The sequence below is a fragment of the Chenopodium album genome, chromosome 17 (assembly GCF_948465745.1).
Source record: "Chenopodium album chromosome 17, dcCheAlbu1.1, whole genome shotgun sequence".
In the NCBI taxonomy this organism is placed as follows: domain Eukaryota; kingdom Viridiplantae; phylum Streptophyta; class Magnoliopsida; order Caryophyllales; family Amaranthaceae; genus Chenopodium; species Chenopodium album.
In genome coordinates this window covers 975,388-991,222 of record NC_137850.1, presented here as the reverse complement: position 1 = coordinate 991,222, position 15,835 = coordinate 975,388, and the positions used below count along the sequence as shown (strand labels likewise).

The window sequence follows — 15,835 nt, the reverse complement described above, 5'->3', positions numbered from 1 at the left end:
ACCCAAAACTACCCTTACCCACCTTGAACCACACCGAAACCACCCTAAACTAGCCTATTCACCCCTCAAACCATTATATCTAAACAATTAAAAAAAAAAAAAGAAGAGAGAGAAAGGAACAGTAAGGGGCGACTTTGAATATGGTGATGAGCAGCGATGACGTTGACGGTGGTGGTTAGATGCGGCGGCGATAGCGACGTTAAGAATGGGGTGTTGGGTGTTCTGACAATTTTGTGGGAGTTACCTACTTGAAATCTTGAATGAATCTTTGGAATGGAATTGTTTTAATTTATGTTATAAGTTAGATTAGGAGTTTAATGAAATATGATTTAGGTAGTTAATAGTGTTTATGAGTTTTTTTAGTAAGGTTAATTTTGTACTTTTATTTGAAAAAACTTACTAAAATAGAAAAAAAAAGTGAAAAGTTACAACTAATGTGTAGCACCCTATTTTAGAAAAAGTTGCAACTAATATGTAACGGAGGTAATATATATGTGTGTATATATATATATATATATATATATTTTTTTTTTTTTTTTTCTCATTCAGGTTTTCATCTTCATTTAAAAAAACTTCAAACTCTCTCTCTCTCTCTTCCCCATTCAATTCAACATTCTACGAATTTTTTCGTCACTTTTTTTCCGTCAAAAGAAAAAAAAAATCAAATTAAAAAAAAGCCGATAATTCTCCGCCGCCATGGATGAGAACTCAAAGATCGTCGTCGATGGTGGCGCTGCTAAAACATCCACCGACGATTCCGCCACAACAAACCCTAACCCTAATTCCGATATCACTTCTTCTACTACTACTACTTCTACAAATTCCAACTCCGCCGTCGTTAACGGCGGTGATTCCGTCGCCGTTGATGGCGATGATGGATCGGACGGTGCTGGTCTCTCTCGACAGTCTTCAAGAACTCCCTTCACTAACCTCAGTCAGGTTGATGCTGACCTCGCTCTTGCCCGCACTTTACAGGAGCAGGTAATTTCTTTATCATTTTATGTTTTGAAGTTTTTATTTTATAATTTAAGCGATGAATTTGGAAATTTATGAGTTGCTTTTGATTTTGATTTTTTTGTTTATTATTATTAATGGTGTTTTTTTTAGTAATGACTAATATTGTAATTGTGTAATGAAAGCTTAATTTTTAAACTTAAATGACGAATTTAGAAGTTTATGAGTTGCTTTTATAGTTCTATTTATGTTTGTTAGCTAATTGATTGTTTTTTTATTTATTCCTTATATGCAAGCTCCATTTTATCCGTCCTAATAACCTAATCGACGTGTGATCTCAGTAGTGTAATTGTGTATTGAAGGTTAATTGTTGTAATTTCATCCGTCCTTTATTCCTTATATGCAAGCTCCATTTTCCTTTTTAAGACGTTTCCATTGCCCTAATAACCTAATCGACGTGTGATCTTAGTACTAAACTTTGTTGTCGATAAAATTTGGACATACTATATTACGTGTCCATCAGTTTTATACAACCAAATATTTAAACCCGTGTAGGAGCATACATTTAGGGGTGGAGGGAGTAATCTACGTGAACTTTTTGTTCGTTTGTATTGGGGAGCTTGACAATTTTGAATAAAGTTGGAAATAGTAAAGTGTTTGTTTTCTGCAAATGTGATGACGAACAGAATGTAATTTCGATGAATGTGCTTAATGTGAAATCTGTTATTTACTTGGTTTTCGTGATTTGTTTTTGAGCAGGAAAGGGCATACATGATGCTAAGCATGAATGGGGGCAGGGGTGGGATTGGTTTTGGAAGGTGGGAGACTGGAATTTATATTCCTGATGATGAGGATGACGACTTTGGTGATTCCCATGATCATGAATATGATGATGAAGACGATGACGATGATGATGATGACGAGGAGAATGAGGAATATATTGACCATTATGATGACGAGGGTGAGGATGCGTTTGATGTTCACGCTCATGATGATTCTGGAGATAACGATGAACCTCATGTTGAACTTGATCCTAGCGCGTATCCTGATGATGAGGCATATGCAAGGGCCTTACAGGATGCTGAAGAGAGGGAAATGGCTGCTAGATTGTTGGCTATGGCTGGCATTACTGAACGTAAGTGTGGTCTGTACATGAGTTCTGGATTAGTAATGTTACATTCTAATTCATCATATGATTAGTATAAGGACTATGGGCTTAATATTAACTGTCTCATGGTTGCAGGAGAAATAGTAGATGTGGAGGATCATAGGGCTCATAGGGAAAATTCTCAGGTAGTGTTACTCTTTTCAAAGTTGTTTTATGGGTTATCTATTAGTTACTATGTATTTGTTGGTTATTTCTGCTTTAGAAGACACTTCAGACAAGTAACTTTTTTGGTTTGCATTTCACGTGATCGAGAGAAAAGAATATAATTTTAAAGCATAATTACATGAAACATTGTCATTAATTCCTTTTGTAACTTAGATATGAGTTAAAAAAAATTATAAAATTTGACCGTTTATGTTAGTATTTGGTCATTGTGTAATTATGTGTATTATACTTAGATCTCTCATTGATAGATTTTTTATTATTATTATTATTATTATTATTATTATTATTATTATTATTATTATTATCTCCAACACTAGTTTCTTCAAGTATGCTATGTGGCATGCAACTTTTTTTTAAATAGCTTGTCAACTTATTGTTATTTATCAAGAGATAAACAAGTTGTGGACACCGAACATGCAAGGGCTCCATAGGAGTTTTAAACCATTGCCACGGATTGTTGTATTGGTGCAGTCACACAGTAACTTGATTTCAATCCAAGAGCTTTTGCTGGTTGCTTTCCTATTGATCCCCTTCCCCCAGGCCTGAACATGCAAGGGCTCCCTGGGAGTTTTAAACCATTACAAATGCTGTATTGGCGCAGTTGCACAGTAACTTGATTTCAATCCAAAAGCCTTTTGTTGGTTGCTTTCCCATTGATCCCTATGTCTGATTTAAATTGAGATGATTGTTGCTATTATGGAGACTCCTTTTCTCACTTCAGCTTCCTTTGTATGTGTTTTGGACTTAAGTCCCTCTCGCATAGTGTATTAGGTCCAGGTCTTATATGACTTATTTTCTATCCCTACCTCCACAATGGCAAAGATGTTTTTATCACTCCATTGTCCTATGAGTCATCACTTATTCACTTGGCTACTAATTTAGAGTGAACAAGAAGTTAAAGGGTTCCGTCTAACATGTGATTTAGTCCATTATCCAAATTGAAATGTTGCTCAGAAGATACTCTACACATAGTTTATATAGAAACACTATCTCATGTTATACCTTAGACTTGAGACCTTATTAATATACCTTCCTAAAAGGCACAAGATATTTTTAGGAGGTTATATTCAATTGTTCATCTTCATGGTGATTCATCTTTGGGATAATAGGGTAAGGGAAGGAAATTCTTTGATTGATTTGTAAAGTAATCTTGTTTACTATGTATGTATTTCATACCATAAACTACAGAGTATCATTTAAAACTTAGAAGACATTGTTGTTTTTGGAGCGATATTGGATATTTATTCTCATGGGAAAAGTGCAACTTTTTGAAACTTTGGCATGGAGAGTTTTTTTTTTGGGTGCAAGGGGGTGCCTGCTACCTGGAATATGTAATTAGGAAAACTGTTTGTTTAATGGATGTTAGCATATTAACTTATTGAAAATTTTACCTTTGACCTGTTGCTTTGTGAACCTTTCACATTTATTTTTTGTCTTCAATTCCTGATCGCTCAATTTTCTCTGGTTCTTTTTCTGGCCTTCCTGAAATATGTGGGTTTTTACTTCCTATCTTTCAGGATACGTGGGAGGAGGTTGACCCTGATGAACTTTCCTATGAGGTAATTCTGGTATTTTTAGAATGCATGGTCAACAATTCTGTAATCAGATTGTGTATGATGTTGTTCCTGACGAGTGATGTAATTGTATTCGACTTAATGAAGCTCACTTCAATATTGACAGGAACTGATAGCTCTCGGTGATGTAGTTGGTACAGAGAGTAGAGGATTATCAGCTGATACAATTGCATCGCTGCCTTCGACAAATTATAAATGCCAAAACAATGAAGAAACAGAGACAGATACGTAAGTGGGACAGGAATAGGTTTCTTTTCTTAATACTCTTTATGATATGTTGGTGTAATTTTTTTTGCTGCTTTTGCAGTTGTGTCATTTGCCGATTAGACTATGAGGATGGTGATGGAATGACCACACTCCCTTGCAAGCATGCCTATCATTCAGATTGCATAAATGATTGGTTGAAAATAAACAAGGTGAGGTAGCACTGGAAACCTAATATCTGATATTCATTATGCCTTTTCAATTGTACATTCACATGTCCAATAGTTCATATTTTACAGTCAAGTATTTCTTGAATAATTGTGTGTTAATCTTGTAAGCTGGCTACTTTATCTTACAAAACCCTGCATGCATCTGGGCCTCCTTGAACCCTTGTCTATGCCAACAGAAGGACACATAATTGGTTGTTGTTGACCTGATCTGTATTCAATAAAGTTCTGCATAATATTGACAACCATAGGATCACTTTCTCCTGCTGACCCTTGCAATGAGAAACCTTTTGTATTGAGATTAATTTGTTGTTTTGTTAGACTTTCTCAAATTACTGGGACTAATTCATTGTCCCTAACTCTCAAATTAAAGGCTCTCATATGAAAATGAATTAATCAGTCTATAGAGTTTAATCATGTTTAGCTTGGACTTGTGCTGCAGACTACTGAGACTCTGAGAGTCATCAGTCAGTGCTAGTATTTCATAAATTCTACCCATTATACTCCCTCCGTCTGTAAATAAAACCCACTGGGAAAGGGTTTCTAGGAGAGTAATTGTAATTGGGTAAAAATAGAAGGTAGTGTGTTAGAGGGGTTTTGTTGATCAATGTGAATTTGAAAACAAGTTTGTGGATGATGGACCTCCTTCAATGAGATTTGGGGCTTTGAAATGGGACAATAGGAGAAATGGGGCTTTTTATTTTGGTACTAGCATATTGGTTTTATATTCTTGTGCCCTGTATATGAATGGACTGTCCTGTTCCAATAGGTGCCTTAGATTAAGAGCAAGTACCTTTTCAACTATGTGTGATTGGTGATGCACAGCTAATTGGAAACTTTTCAAAATTAATAATTATGCACTATAGCTAACATGCATTAATGTAGCGTCCATGTTTGGAGATTGCTAAGTGATTGTTATGCTTTAGGCATGTTGAAAATTTCATCTGCAAAGTTGGCAAGAAAGACCACTAATTTGCACATTGTATTATGTCGTGGAAATATTTTCTGTAGATTTATCTTAAGGAATTTCTTTGCAAGTCTTATTGTAATTTAATTATGATATGTTTATAGGTCAACTATTTGAAATGCTGTGATTAAAATGATTTAAAACCTTGATGCAATATTGATTAGAAGAAAACTCGAGTAGACTCCACATCTGAATTATCATGCATTGGATTTGGACTATTTACATCTGTATAATGGTTACTGAAGGGAATTGATTTTCCAAAAATTGATTTAATACTTCCACTGTGATAGACAAATAGCACTGTTCTCTTTGCTTTTCTCACAAAGAGGAGTGATAAAATTGTTTCTCATTGTTGAGATGTTCTAGGAGTTAACATAGCTTATCCCCATGGGGAACTTGTTCGGTCATGTAGCAATATTTCTTTTATCTTCTTTTTCTTGTTCGGCTATGGAGATCTACTGTTTCCTTATCTGTTCTACTTGTTGATGCAGGCGTGTCCTGTTTGCAGTGCAGAGGTTTCAACGTCTCAGAATAGCTAAGAAATGGAATAGATGATACTTTGGTGTATATTAGATTCTATATGAAATTGCCAATTAAAGGCCATAGATCAGGTTGTCATGCTTTTCTTTCCAGGGGACAAACTAATTCTTCGGTTATTGTATCTGTTCTTGATTATTCCCCGTTTGAGAATGGAAAACCTTCTTTTGTCTCAATTTTTTCTCACTGGAGTTCAATATCAATGCCTTTTGCTTTTTGGCGTAGGATGCAGGTTTCCCGGTGTAATATTTAATTAATCTTTCTTACTCCATAATGTTTGTGTAATCAATTCTGGCGTACTGTATTTGATCATAGCATAAGCCTATGGTGTAACTTCTGCAGAGTAAATTATTGATTTCAGGTAGTTGTGAGACCTGAACATTTATAGGATTCTCCAGGCAGGGCCTATTAGTAGTGAAGAATGAAAATTGTACTGTCCATTGTATTGTCAAAACAGGTGTAAATATACTCGGTAATCTACACTTCAACCAAAATATATCTTGTTAGGGACTTATTGGCATGTATATTTCAAAGTCTAGTAGGGGAGCATAGACTTCATTGTTGGTGCCTCAGGCTCACACCACACCTTTACCCCAATTAGCCTCTTTCTTGTTCTCTGGAAAATTTCTTTTTTAGCTTGAGATGAAAATGAAGTAACATTTATTCCCGCTTTTCTTTTAATTTATGGTGCCGGATACTGGATAAGGGGTACGAATAGTTACTTATCGTGCAACATTATTATGGTAAAACATGTTTTCATTGCCTTAAACCTAAAATAAGGGGTACGAGTAGTTTCTTATTGTGCAACATGCTTATGGTAAAAGAAAAATTCACTTTAATAGTCCTAATTTTGGACGATTTACTCTGAATAATCCTAAATTGAATTAGTTTATAATAATCCCACCTTTGATATCAGTTTGTCTCTAGCCGTCCTAACTGGTCATCAACCTAATATAATAGGTTTTTTCGACATGTGAAATCACGTGAGTGATCCAAAAAAATAAAAAAATTCTGAAAAAACCCTATCCTCCCTACCAGCCACCCCTCCCCCTAGCCCAATCGGAAACAACTCCAACTTGGCCAAAAACCTCCCCCTTCCCCTAACCCCCCCCCCGAAAACAACCTTCCCTCAGCCCCACCCGATAAGATGTATTTTAAAATCAACTTAATGAATGGATATGATTAATTTTATTAAATGGAGGGTTGGAATTTATTCTACAATGACCACAATTTCATTGTAGCCATTTGATAATTATCCTCAGAATTAATAATATGAAAAACCTTAATCATCCATTCTACTCATTTGAGTTACTTGCGATTTTTTTGTCCAACTCTAGTCAAAACGAAAATTCTTGAATAAAGACTCAAATCAAAAGAGATCGTATATTTTTTTTTCTCTTAAGAATAAAGATCTTTTATGCAAGAGATTGATTTGATTTAAAGAACCCATTACATAAATGAGAGGGAAGATAAAATCTTAAGGTGCTATTTGATAAAATCTATCCTTGTTATCAGAGAGCACATAGGCCAATACAAACTTACAAACATGTATGTACAAGCAAATGACTGCAGATGATATTGTGAACAATCGTTGAACCCTTGTAATAAACTGCAATACTTCATATATGTACCATTTTTTTATACAGGTAAACTACTCAACCTACACACTGCAAGACAAATCCTATACCAAAATCGTAAAATGACATGTAGAATGAACTGCTCCAGTGGATGATACGAGGAAGGCCAGGATGCTCATAAATCTAATACACAATCCCACAAATACGATTAATCCCGTTGTCAATGCTGTGGTGGTTCAAGAAGGTCAAAGTAAAGCAAGCACCCGCAATAGGTCCTTCCTTGGATCCCAAAGTGAGGAGGAAGGGTCAATATTAAATACTTCCTCTGTTTCTCTTTACTTGCAACACTTCCTTTGAATGAACTGTCATAATACTTGCAACATAGCTCAATAATCAAAAGTATACATCTATATCAATGATCAGCGATTCAGTGGAGAGAATGTTCAAAGATGTTTTGTGGTCGGAAGTTAACCATTTCCTTGGTATTCATGGGATAGTTTACCCATGGCATTGAGTAGTGAAGAAGATAGTGCACCAAGAATTGCGAACAGTCATGGTGGAAAAATTAGTATCTCTCTCACCATGAGATATTGTAATATCAGAAAATCGACTGCTTCTCCAAAGTTATTGAACTTTCATGAAATTCTCTGAAGTAGTTACCCTGTTCGATTAGGAAGAACAAGACATCAATCAATAGCAGGATGCAACTAATCACAATCACAATGAAAATGCCAAGAGATATGACAAACATATTATGTGTTTGGGAGCTAATGAAAATATGTTATTAAGTAGTGTGGAAACAATCTAAAAAGGATAAAAGGTTTCCTCTTAAAAATATTGCTACACATTATATAACATGTCTCCTCAGATGCAACTGAAAATTTACTAAGGTATAGGACAAAAGAGCAAGGAATACAGTAAGGAAAGTAAAATAAATAAATAAATAAATAAAGTGCAGACTGAAAAATCATCACAGGATTAATTTGGGGTAAACATGTTAATATGCACACCTAGGCACGCTCTTGAATTGAGTACATAGACAGAAGAAAACAGCTCAAGCAGTATGGGGGAAAAAACACTTTCTTATATATGTTATGAAACTTTATAAATATGATAAGAGTTGTATATATGACCAATGAACTACAAAGTCAGCCTCATAGGCTCGTATCCTAGCACCCAGTGCCTCAAGCCCCATTATAATATACACCATGCAAAATTTTGGAGCCATTACCAATCCAACAGTGACATAGTTTGATAACCACTGTCCCCTAATGAACACCAATATTAGTAAATTCATTCAACAAATTAGATTATAGCTGGAAGTGTACCTGTGTTGGAGATATGGCAATACTCGAAGTCATTACAAAAAATTGCCAGGTGATGATTGAAGTCAACAACCTTCTCCATGTAAGAAGGATGGGAATGCTCTAAATTCACAGTTCTCATAGCATGAAGCTTTCAAATTGTTATCCGATGCTGATGGTCTTAGGCCTAAAATTTAATTAAATATTGGCTTAAACTCATGCATCAGCTTCCAAACAAATAATGGGATTCTCCCCAGCCTCACTCTTCACCCCAATTCAAGGAACCATTGGAGATGCCACCTTTCGCAAGGAGAGTATTAACATTGCAAGAAGTAGAAGGATCATCACACAGTTTGGCTATTGCATTTCTTACAACTGCATAGTTTTTATCTACAGGGTCTGGAAACATTCTTTTTTCAACAATCTTCTTCAATATGTCCAAAGCCAAGATATGGTTCTTGTTCAACATACAAGAATCCAACAAAGCTATATAAACAAAAATGTCAGCACTCATTTCCTTTTTCTCCATTTCACAGAGAAAAGATAGGGCCGTATCAGGCATGCCATTCTTGGAGAGGCCACTGATTAAAGCCATGAAAGCAATTCTATTGGGGCAACATGCTTTTATCTCCATTTGATTCCAAAGCTTAAGCGCATCGTGAGGCTGCCCAGCATTGCATAGCCCATCTATTAAAGTTGTATAGGTTATGACACTGGGTTCCCTGTCTTCTCCGGCCATTTTGGAATAGCAAATGATAGCCTGATCTACATTACCAATCTTGCACCATCCGTCAATAAGAGAGTTATAGGTTACAGTTGATGGGATAAGTCCCTGAGCAAGCATATCTTTCAACATGTTCTCAGCTTCTGACATTCTATTTGCTTTACAGAGGCCATTAATCAAAATATTGTAGGTGACTACATCAGGTCCGTAACCATGGGAACATATATAACGAAACAACTCCAGAGCACGGTCAACTTCCTGAAGTTTGAAAAACCCATCAATAGCAGCAGAATATGGAACTACATGCAGAACAAGACCTTCTTCCACCAATTTAGCAAGAAAATTAGAAGCTTCCACTGCTCTCCCATGTCTACACAGCTGTTTAACAAGTGTCGTAGAATTCTTTATCCATGGTTGATGGCGGTAAACACACATCTCTTTCACTATACTTGTAGCTCCAATGACATCCCCTTTTCTACAAAAATACCCATATATGGAGTTGTAGGTGAAATGAGTTGGCCCAATTCCTGATTGCTTCATCTCTTCCAAGAGGTTAAGACTGTCAATTACTCTATCAGCATTGCTTAAAGCATCGATTAAATTGTTGTACAAGAGTGTATCCTTTTGGCAGCCAAATTTCGCCATAGCTCCAAAGAGCTGAAGTGCTTCGTCCAATCTGCTATTTTGGCATAGAGCATTAATGATTATACTAAACGAAGATGAGTCCAAGCAATTAATTCCTTTAAGCTTGAAAAACTTCTCTAACCTACTACCATACTGAGGTTTTTCCTCCATCATCATTTTCACCAACTCGAGGGCTCTATCAATAAAACCAATGCAAACAAGACCATTCAAAACAGAATTATAAACCAATTTCACTGATTCATTATCAAGACACTCTCCGTTTTCCTCAAGTAATTGTGCCATTGTCTCCTCTTCATCAGTGAAAGATAGAAGCTTTGTGAGTATACCAACATCAGGAGAAATCCCAGAATCTTTCATTTCTGAAAACAAACTTAAAGCTCTATGAGGCTTTTTAATCTTGCAAAGACCTCCAATCAGCACATCATAGACACCAATATCAACTAAAATCCCTGATCCACGCATTTTTTCATACAGTTGAAGGGCCTTATCAACTTTGAAATTAGATACAAACCCATGTATTAATACATAAAATGTCTTCTCATTCAATCTCAAATTGCAATCTTCCATCTTTTCAATCAGCTCAAATGCCCTATCCACCTCCCCCCACTTACTGAAAGACACAGCTAAGATTGACATTATATGGGAGTCAACCCATCCTCTTTCAAGCATTTTGTTAAAAATAATCAAAGCCTTATCAAACTCCCTAGCATTGCAATAAACCTGGAGAAGCGGCGTCATCGTATACTTATCAACCATCCACCCAAAACTCTGCATTTCATTCAATCTCTTCTCAGCTAGAACACACAAGTTCGATTTAGCTATGGTCTCTAACAAACAATTATAGCTATAATTATTAGGAACACAAAGACCCATCTCCCTAACTCGATCAAACAACAAATTAGCTTCTTCTACCAATCCTACTCTCCCCAAACACCTAATAAAAAATCCCAATGCCCCAGGAGACATAAAACAACGAGAATCAATCAATTCTAAAGCTAAAGCTTTCATTGGGGCATTTTGTCGAACACCTGATAGGGTTGAAGCCATAGCATTAAAAGTATAACAATTATGAAAATAACCTTTCTGGGTTTTCGCCCAAGTGAAGAATCTGTACGCAACTTTCCAATTCCTAATGCCCTTTAACACAGCTTCAACGATTTCAGGGGTGAGTCTGCAACCCAGTTGACTCAGTTCTTTGCTGTTATTGGTCTCAAAACGATTCTGGGTAAAAATTGAAATCAACCCATCAATAATCTCTATACTATCAGGAGAAAGATTAGGATTGTAAGGGTTAGAGCTAAACTTTCTGGAGAATGATGGAATTAAAGACAAATTGGTGATGAATTGAGCAGCAGAAAAGTGGAAGAGTTTGATTGAATCCGTTGATTTATGAAGGGAATGGTTTTTGATGAATGCTTGATGTAATGCACTGAAGAGAGAGCTTCGAGGATGGTAATGGCGTCGCATTTTGAGTGAACATTCATATCACTCACAGTCACTGCCGTTCAGATCTTCTTTGAATAGCATAAATTTGTTTGATGTGTTTTTCCTTTATTAGTTTCTTGTTGGGACTCTTGAGACTACTTTCGTGACTTGGGGATGACACGGGGTCGTGCTAGTTTGAAAGCGAACTTGGTACGACGCAACGACGTGTGAAAAATGTATGACCTAATACAAGTCGGCTAAAGAATGACTTAACGGGATTTTTTTATGTTAGGGTGCATGTCATGTTTAACCGTGAATTTTATTTAATTTGTTTGGGAATGAGTGAGACCGAGATTAATACATCAAATTTAGTAATCATAGTAAAATTATCTTGGGTTAGATTGAAAAATTGGAGTGATAACATCTTGTTAATCCAACAAATGTTCAGAGAGTTTAAATGAGTTGGTATCTTATTTGTAGATCAATGGACAAATGCCTAAAATTGGTAAGTATCTATTATGTAGGTCGTGGTCATGAATCTCATGATAGCACTTGGCCTAGGGAGCATGAGCACAATAAACCCGTGTTGGGTTTTGGTGTCCTAAATTTTTTTACAACAATTTGATTGGACATGCTAGTATATAATATTATTGTGATTTGCACATTATTAGCACTTTGCACCCAACATTGAGTTAAATTTTAATGACGCCATTATCGAAAGTTGTCGTGTATTATGAATAATTTTGTTAATTTTTTTTTTTTTTTTAAAATTATTCTACTTCTAGTGGTAGTAGTTGCATTGCTTGTTAGATGTCTCCATCCCTAACAAGTTTATAACTAGTTGATGGTTAACCCTTATCTTTTTCTATATTAAGACCTTAAGACAACTATCAAATCAGCAAAAATAGCAGAAATCTATCTAAGGATACAAAATTAAGCATTATCAACCATGCTTTTCAATGTAGTTTATCTAAAAATCCTCCCCAAATATAGGAATTATTTTAAGGAGATTATAAATTGTTTCAAAATGATAACAAAACAAGGTACCTTCTGCCATTATTCACGCTAAAGGGTCAATTCAATAATCTAAACATTTGAGACACCCAAAGAAAAAGTGAACGAATGTATCAAAGTTATTAATAAAACTTTTAGCTTAGATAAAAAGTTCGCCTTTTCTTTAACGAGTGTTATCTTGTATGTTATAGTAGTTTACATTACTCATCATAAACATGGCAGGAGGAGTGATTGTAACGGGTGGTCGTGGAGGTAAACAATACGAAGGCCGTGTTACCGGCTTTGTGATAGTTACGTGCTTGGTGGCTGCCACGGGTGGCCTTATATTTGGGTATGATATCGGAATATCCGGGGGTGTAACGTCCATGGATATTTTCCTACACAAGTTTTTTCCAACAGTGTATGCAGCAGAAAAAAAAGCATCAGGGCAAAACCAATATTGCAAATTTAATAACGAGTTGCTAACGTTGTTTACTTCCTCTCTTTATTTGGCAGCACTAATTGCCTCTTTTTTTGCATCTAAAGTGACCAAGGCTTTTGGAAGAAAAATTTCTATGCTTTTTGGTGGAGTTGTCTTTCTTGCTGGTGCACTTCTTAATGCATTTGCTGTTAATGTTGAGATGCTTATTGTTGGTCGTATTTTACTTGGTATAGGCATTGGTTTTAGTAATCAGGTAATTTTACCTTTTATTGTTTATTTCTCGATATTTTACGTACAAACAAGATTCTTGATATAAGTTTCTAAAAGCTCTTTATACTTTACCAATTTACCTGTCACGACAATAATCTTCAATACACGCGTACATAAGTCTTTGATAATGACCATAAATATTACACAAATGCATTTTGATGAATTCTTTAACATTGTTTCTCATGGTAATGCATTGTAATAGATATAATTTAGTTAGTATTATATACACCTTATATAAGGTGTTTTGGGTTGAATTTTCTAAAGTCTGAACTGGTATGGTCTAAATTGTTATGTATATGGTTTAAATTGGTTTGATTTTCTATTTAGATATCGTTTATTCTTAACAATAATAAGGTAAAGAGAACAAAACTTAAAAATCAATAAAGTTAAAAGTGTAAAGAACTTTCAGAAACAAAAATAGTATATTAGTATATGTTAATCGATTATTTCTAATAAAAAATAACACAGTGGTCTATGTTGATGTACACATAAAAATTGCAGTCTATACCAATCTATCTATCAGAAATGGCACCACCACAAATTAGAGGGGCTCTCAATATTGGATTTCAATTGGCAATTACAATTGGTATATTGGCTGCCAATCTCATCAACTACTTTGCACAAAAAATGGGGGAGAAAGGATGGAGGATTGCTCTAGGACTCGCCGGTGTACCGGCTTTAGTGATCACTGTTGGTGCCTTGATCTTACCAGACACCCCAAACTCTCTGATTGATAGAGGCCACCAAGACCAAGCAAGGGATTTGTTGAAGAAAATTCGCGGAACCGAGAACGTTAAAGAGGAGTTTGATGACATTCTTGAAGCATATGAATTGTCTAAAAAAGTTAAAGAACCATGGAGTAACATTATGCAACGTCACAATAGGCCTCAACTTACCTTTGCTATTATCATCCCTTTTTTCCAACAAATTACTGGGATTAATGTCATCATGTTTTATGCTCCTCTCCTCTTCAGGACTATTGGGTTTGGCGATGATGCTTCTCTCATGTCGGCTCTCATTACCGGGGTTGTCAATGTCGTCGCCACCATTGTCTCCATTGTTTGTGTTGATCGCTTTGGTCGTAGGGCTCTCTTCATCCAAGGTGGTCTTCAAATGATTATAACTCAGGTATGTTACAAAATTATACCGTACATGCTCATTTAGGACCCGTTCTCTTTAGCTTAATTTTAGTTCAGTTCAATTCAGTTCAACTCAGCTCAGTTCCTAATTTCATTCTCTCATAAACAATTTAGTTAAGCTCATTTCAGTTCAGTAAATCATAATAGACCCTTAGGGCTTGTTCACTTTAGCTTAATTTCGGTTCAGTTCAATTAAGTTCAGCTACAATCAGTTCAGTTCAACTCCAATCAGTTCAGTTCAGTTCAGCTCCTAATTTCCTTCTCTTATAAAATATTCATTTTAGCTCTATTCAGTTTAGTTCAGCTCAGTAAATGACTAAATGTGAATAGGTCGTTAGTCTCAATTTAATTGTCACACGTTCTTTTTTGTGTCCATTCTAAATTAATGGACACACTTGCATATTTGCACATACAATTTACTCATACTAATCATTTTTTTTGGTAGGTGATTATTGGTGTAGTTCTTGGCCTAAAGTTTGGAGTCACAGGGGTCGGGTTAATAAACAAAACTGATGCAAATATCGTAGTAGCATTGATATGCATCTATGTTGCGGCATTTGCATGGTCATGGGGTCCTTTGGGATGGTTAGTTCCTAGTGAAATCTTTCCTTTGGAGACTCGATCAGCAGGACAAAGTATCAATGTTTCCGTCAACATGTTGTTCACCTTCATTATCGCGCAATGTTTCTTACACATGTTGTGTGCCATGAAATTTGGTCTCTTCTTCTTTTTTGCTGGTTTTGTCATCATCATGACAATCACAATCTTCTTCTTCTTGCCCGAGACCAGAAATGTTCCTATCGAAGAAATGTATGGTGTGTGGAAGGCACATTGGTTCTGGGGATCATACATCCCTGATAACTTGGTTGGCCATCATTCTAATAAGAATGCTGAAAAAATGCTAAATGCTTAGGGGGGAAAAAAAATTAAGTAGAACCACCTCATTCAAAAGGACATGTTCAAATTTCATGGTTGGTGTTGATTTATTCAAGTCATTTTTTATAAGTTAATTTGTGTTCAGCATTTTTTTAATGATCGAACTAAATTACAAACAATGTATCAAACCAATAACATTTTTTATTTATAAATCATTCAATTACAACATAATGATACACGAGATAAAAAAAAATAAATAAATAAAAAAATAAAAAATAAAAATTGTGAACCAAACACAAATTTTGGCCTTCTGATCTACCCCTTCTTCCTTGATTAATTGTGCCAAGGACAAAGGCATCGTGTCAGCGCATGGACAACCTTAACTATTTCCCTTTGTACTCAACAAAGGATCAATCTATTAGTTGAAAAATTTTAGTGAATGCAATATGCCAGGACTCTATTGGCCTTTTTTCAATTAGTGCCACTACATTAAATTTGTATTCTAAAAATGATACATTGATGTAGATCCTTTTGTAGATATGTTATAAGTATATACGAAGTATATTTTATTAATAACATATCAATTTGTGGACAACTATTTTTTGCTGTAAAAACGAGGAACTTATGTTATTTTTTTTGCTAAT

General features: G+C 35.4%; 3 protein-coding genes across 3 annotated transcripts; 2 read left to right on the top strand and 1 right to left on the bottom strand.

Moving 5' to 3' along the window:
* Positions 1–562: 562 nt before the first annotated feature.
* Positions 563–6,020, top strand: LOC145587315 (E3 ubiquitin ligase BIG BROTHER-related-like). The gene is made up of 7 exons (XM_081644047.1): positions 563–981; positions 1,714–2,089; positions 2,198–2,247; positions 3,805–3,846; positions 3,968–4,089; positions 4,169–4,277; positions 5,751–6,020. Exons 1-7 carry the CDS (start codon positions 697–699, stop codon positions 5,796–5,798), a joined length of 1,032 nt encoding a protein of 343 aa, XP_081500173.1. The 5' UTR covers positions 563–696; the 3' UTR covers positions 5,799–6,020.
* A 1,269-nt stretch (positions 6,021–7,289) lies between these two features.
* LOC145587314 (putative pentatricopeptide repeat-containing protein At5g08310, mitochondrial) lies at positions 7,290–11,543 on the bottom strand. Its single transcript, XM_081644046.1, has 2 exons — positions 8,702–11,543; positions 7,290–8,034 (listed from the first exon to the last, which is right to left on the bottom strand). Exon 1 carries the CDS (start codon positions 11,511–11,513, stop codon positions 8,937–8,939), a length of 2,577 nt encoding a protein of 858 aa, XP_081500172.1. The 5' UTR covers positions 11,514–11,543; the 3' UTR covers positions 7,290–8,034; positions 8,702–8,936.
* Positions 11,544–12,700: 1,157 nt separating this feature from the next.
* LOC145587313 (sugar transport protein 10-like) lies at positions 12,701–15,409 on the top strand. Its single transcript, XM_081644045.1, has 3 exons — positions 12,701–13,159; positions 13,678–14,304; positions 14,761–15,409. The coding sequence occupies exons 1-3, from the start codon at positions 12,701–12,703 to the stop codon at positions 15,226–15,228; spliced, it is 1,554 nt and encodes a 517-aa protein (XP_081500171.1). The 3' UTR covers positions 15,229–15,409.
* The last annotated feature ends 426 nt before the right edge of the window (positions 15,410–15,835 follow it).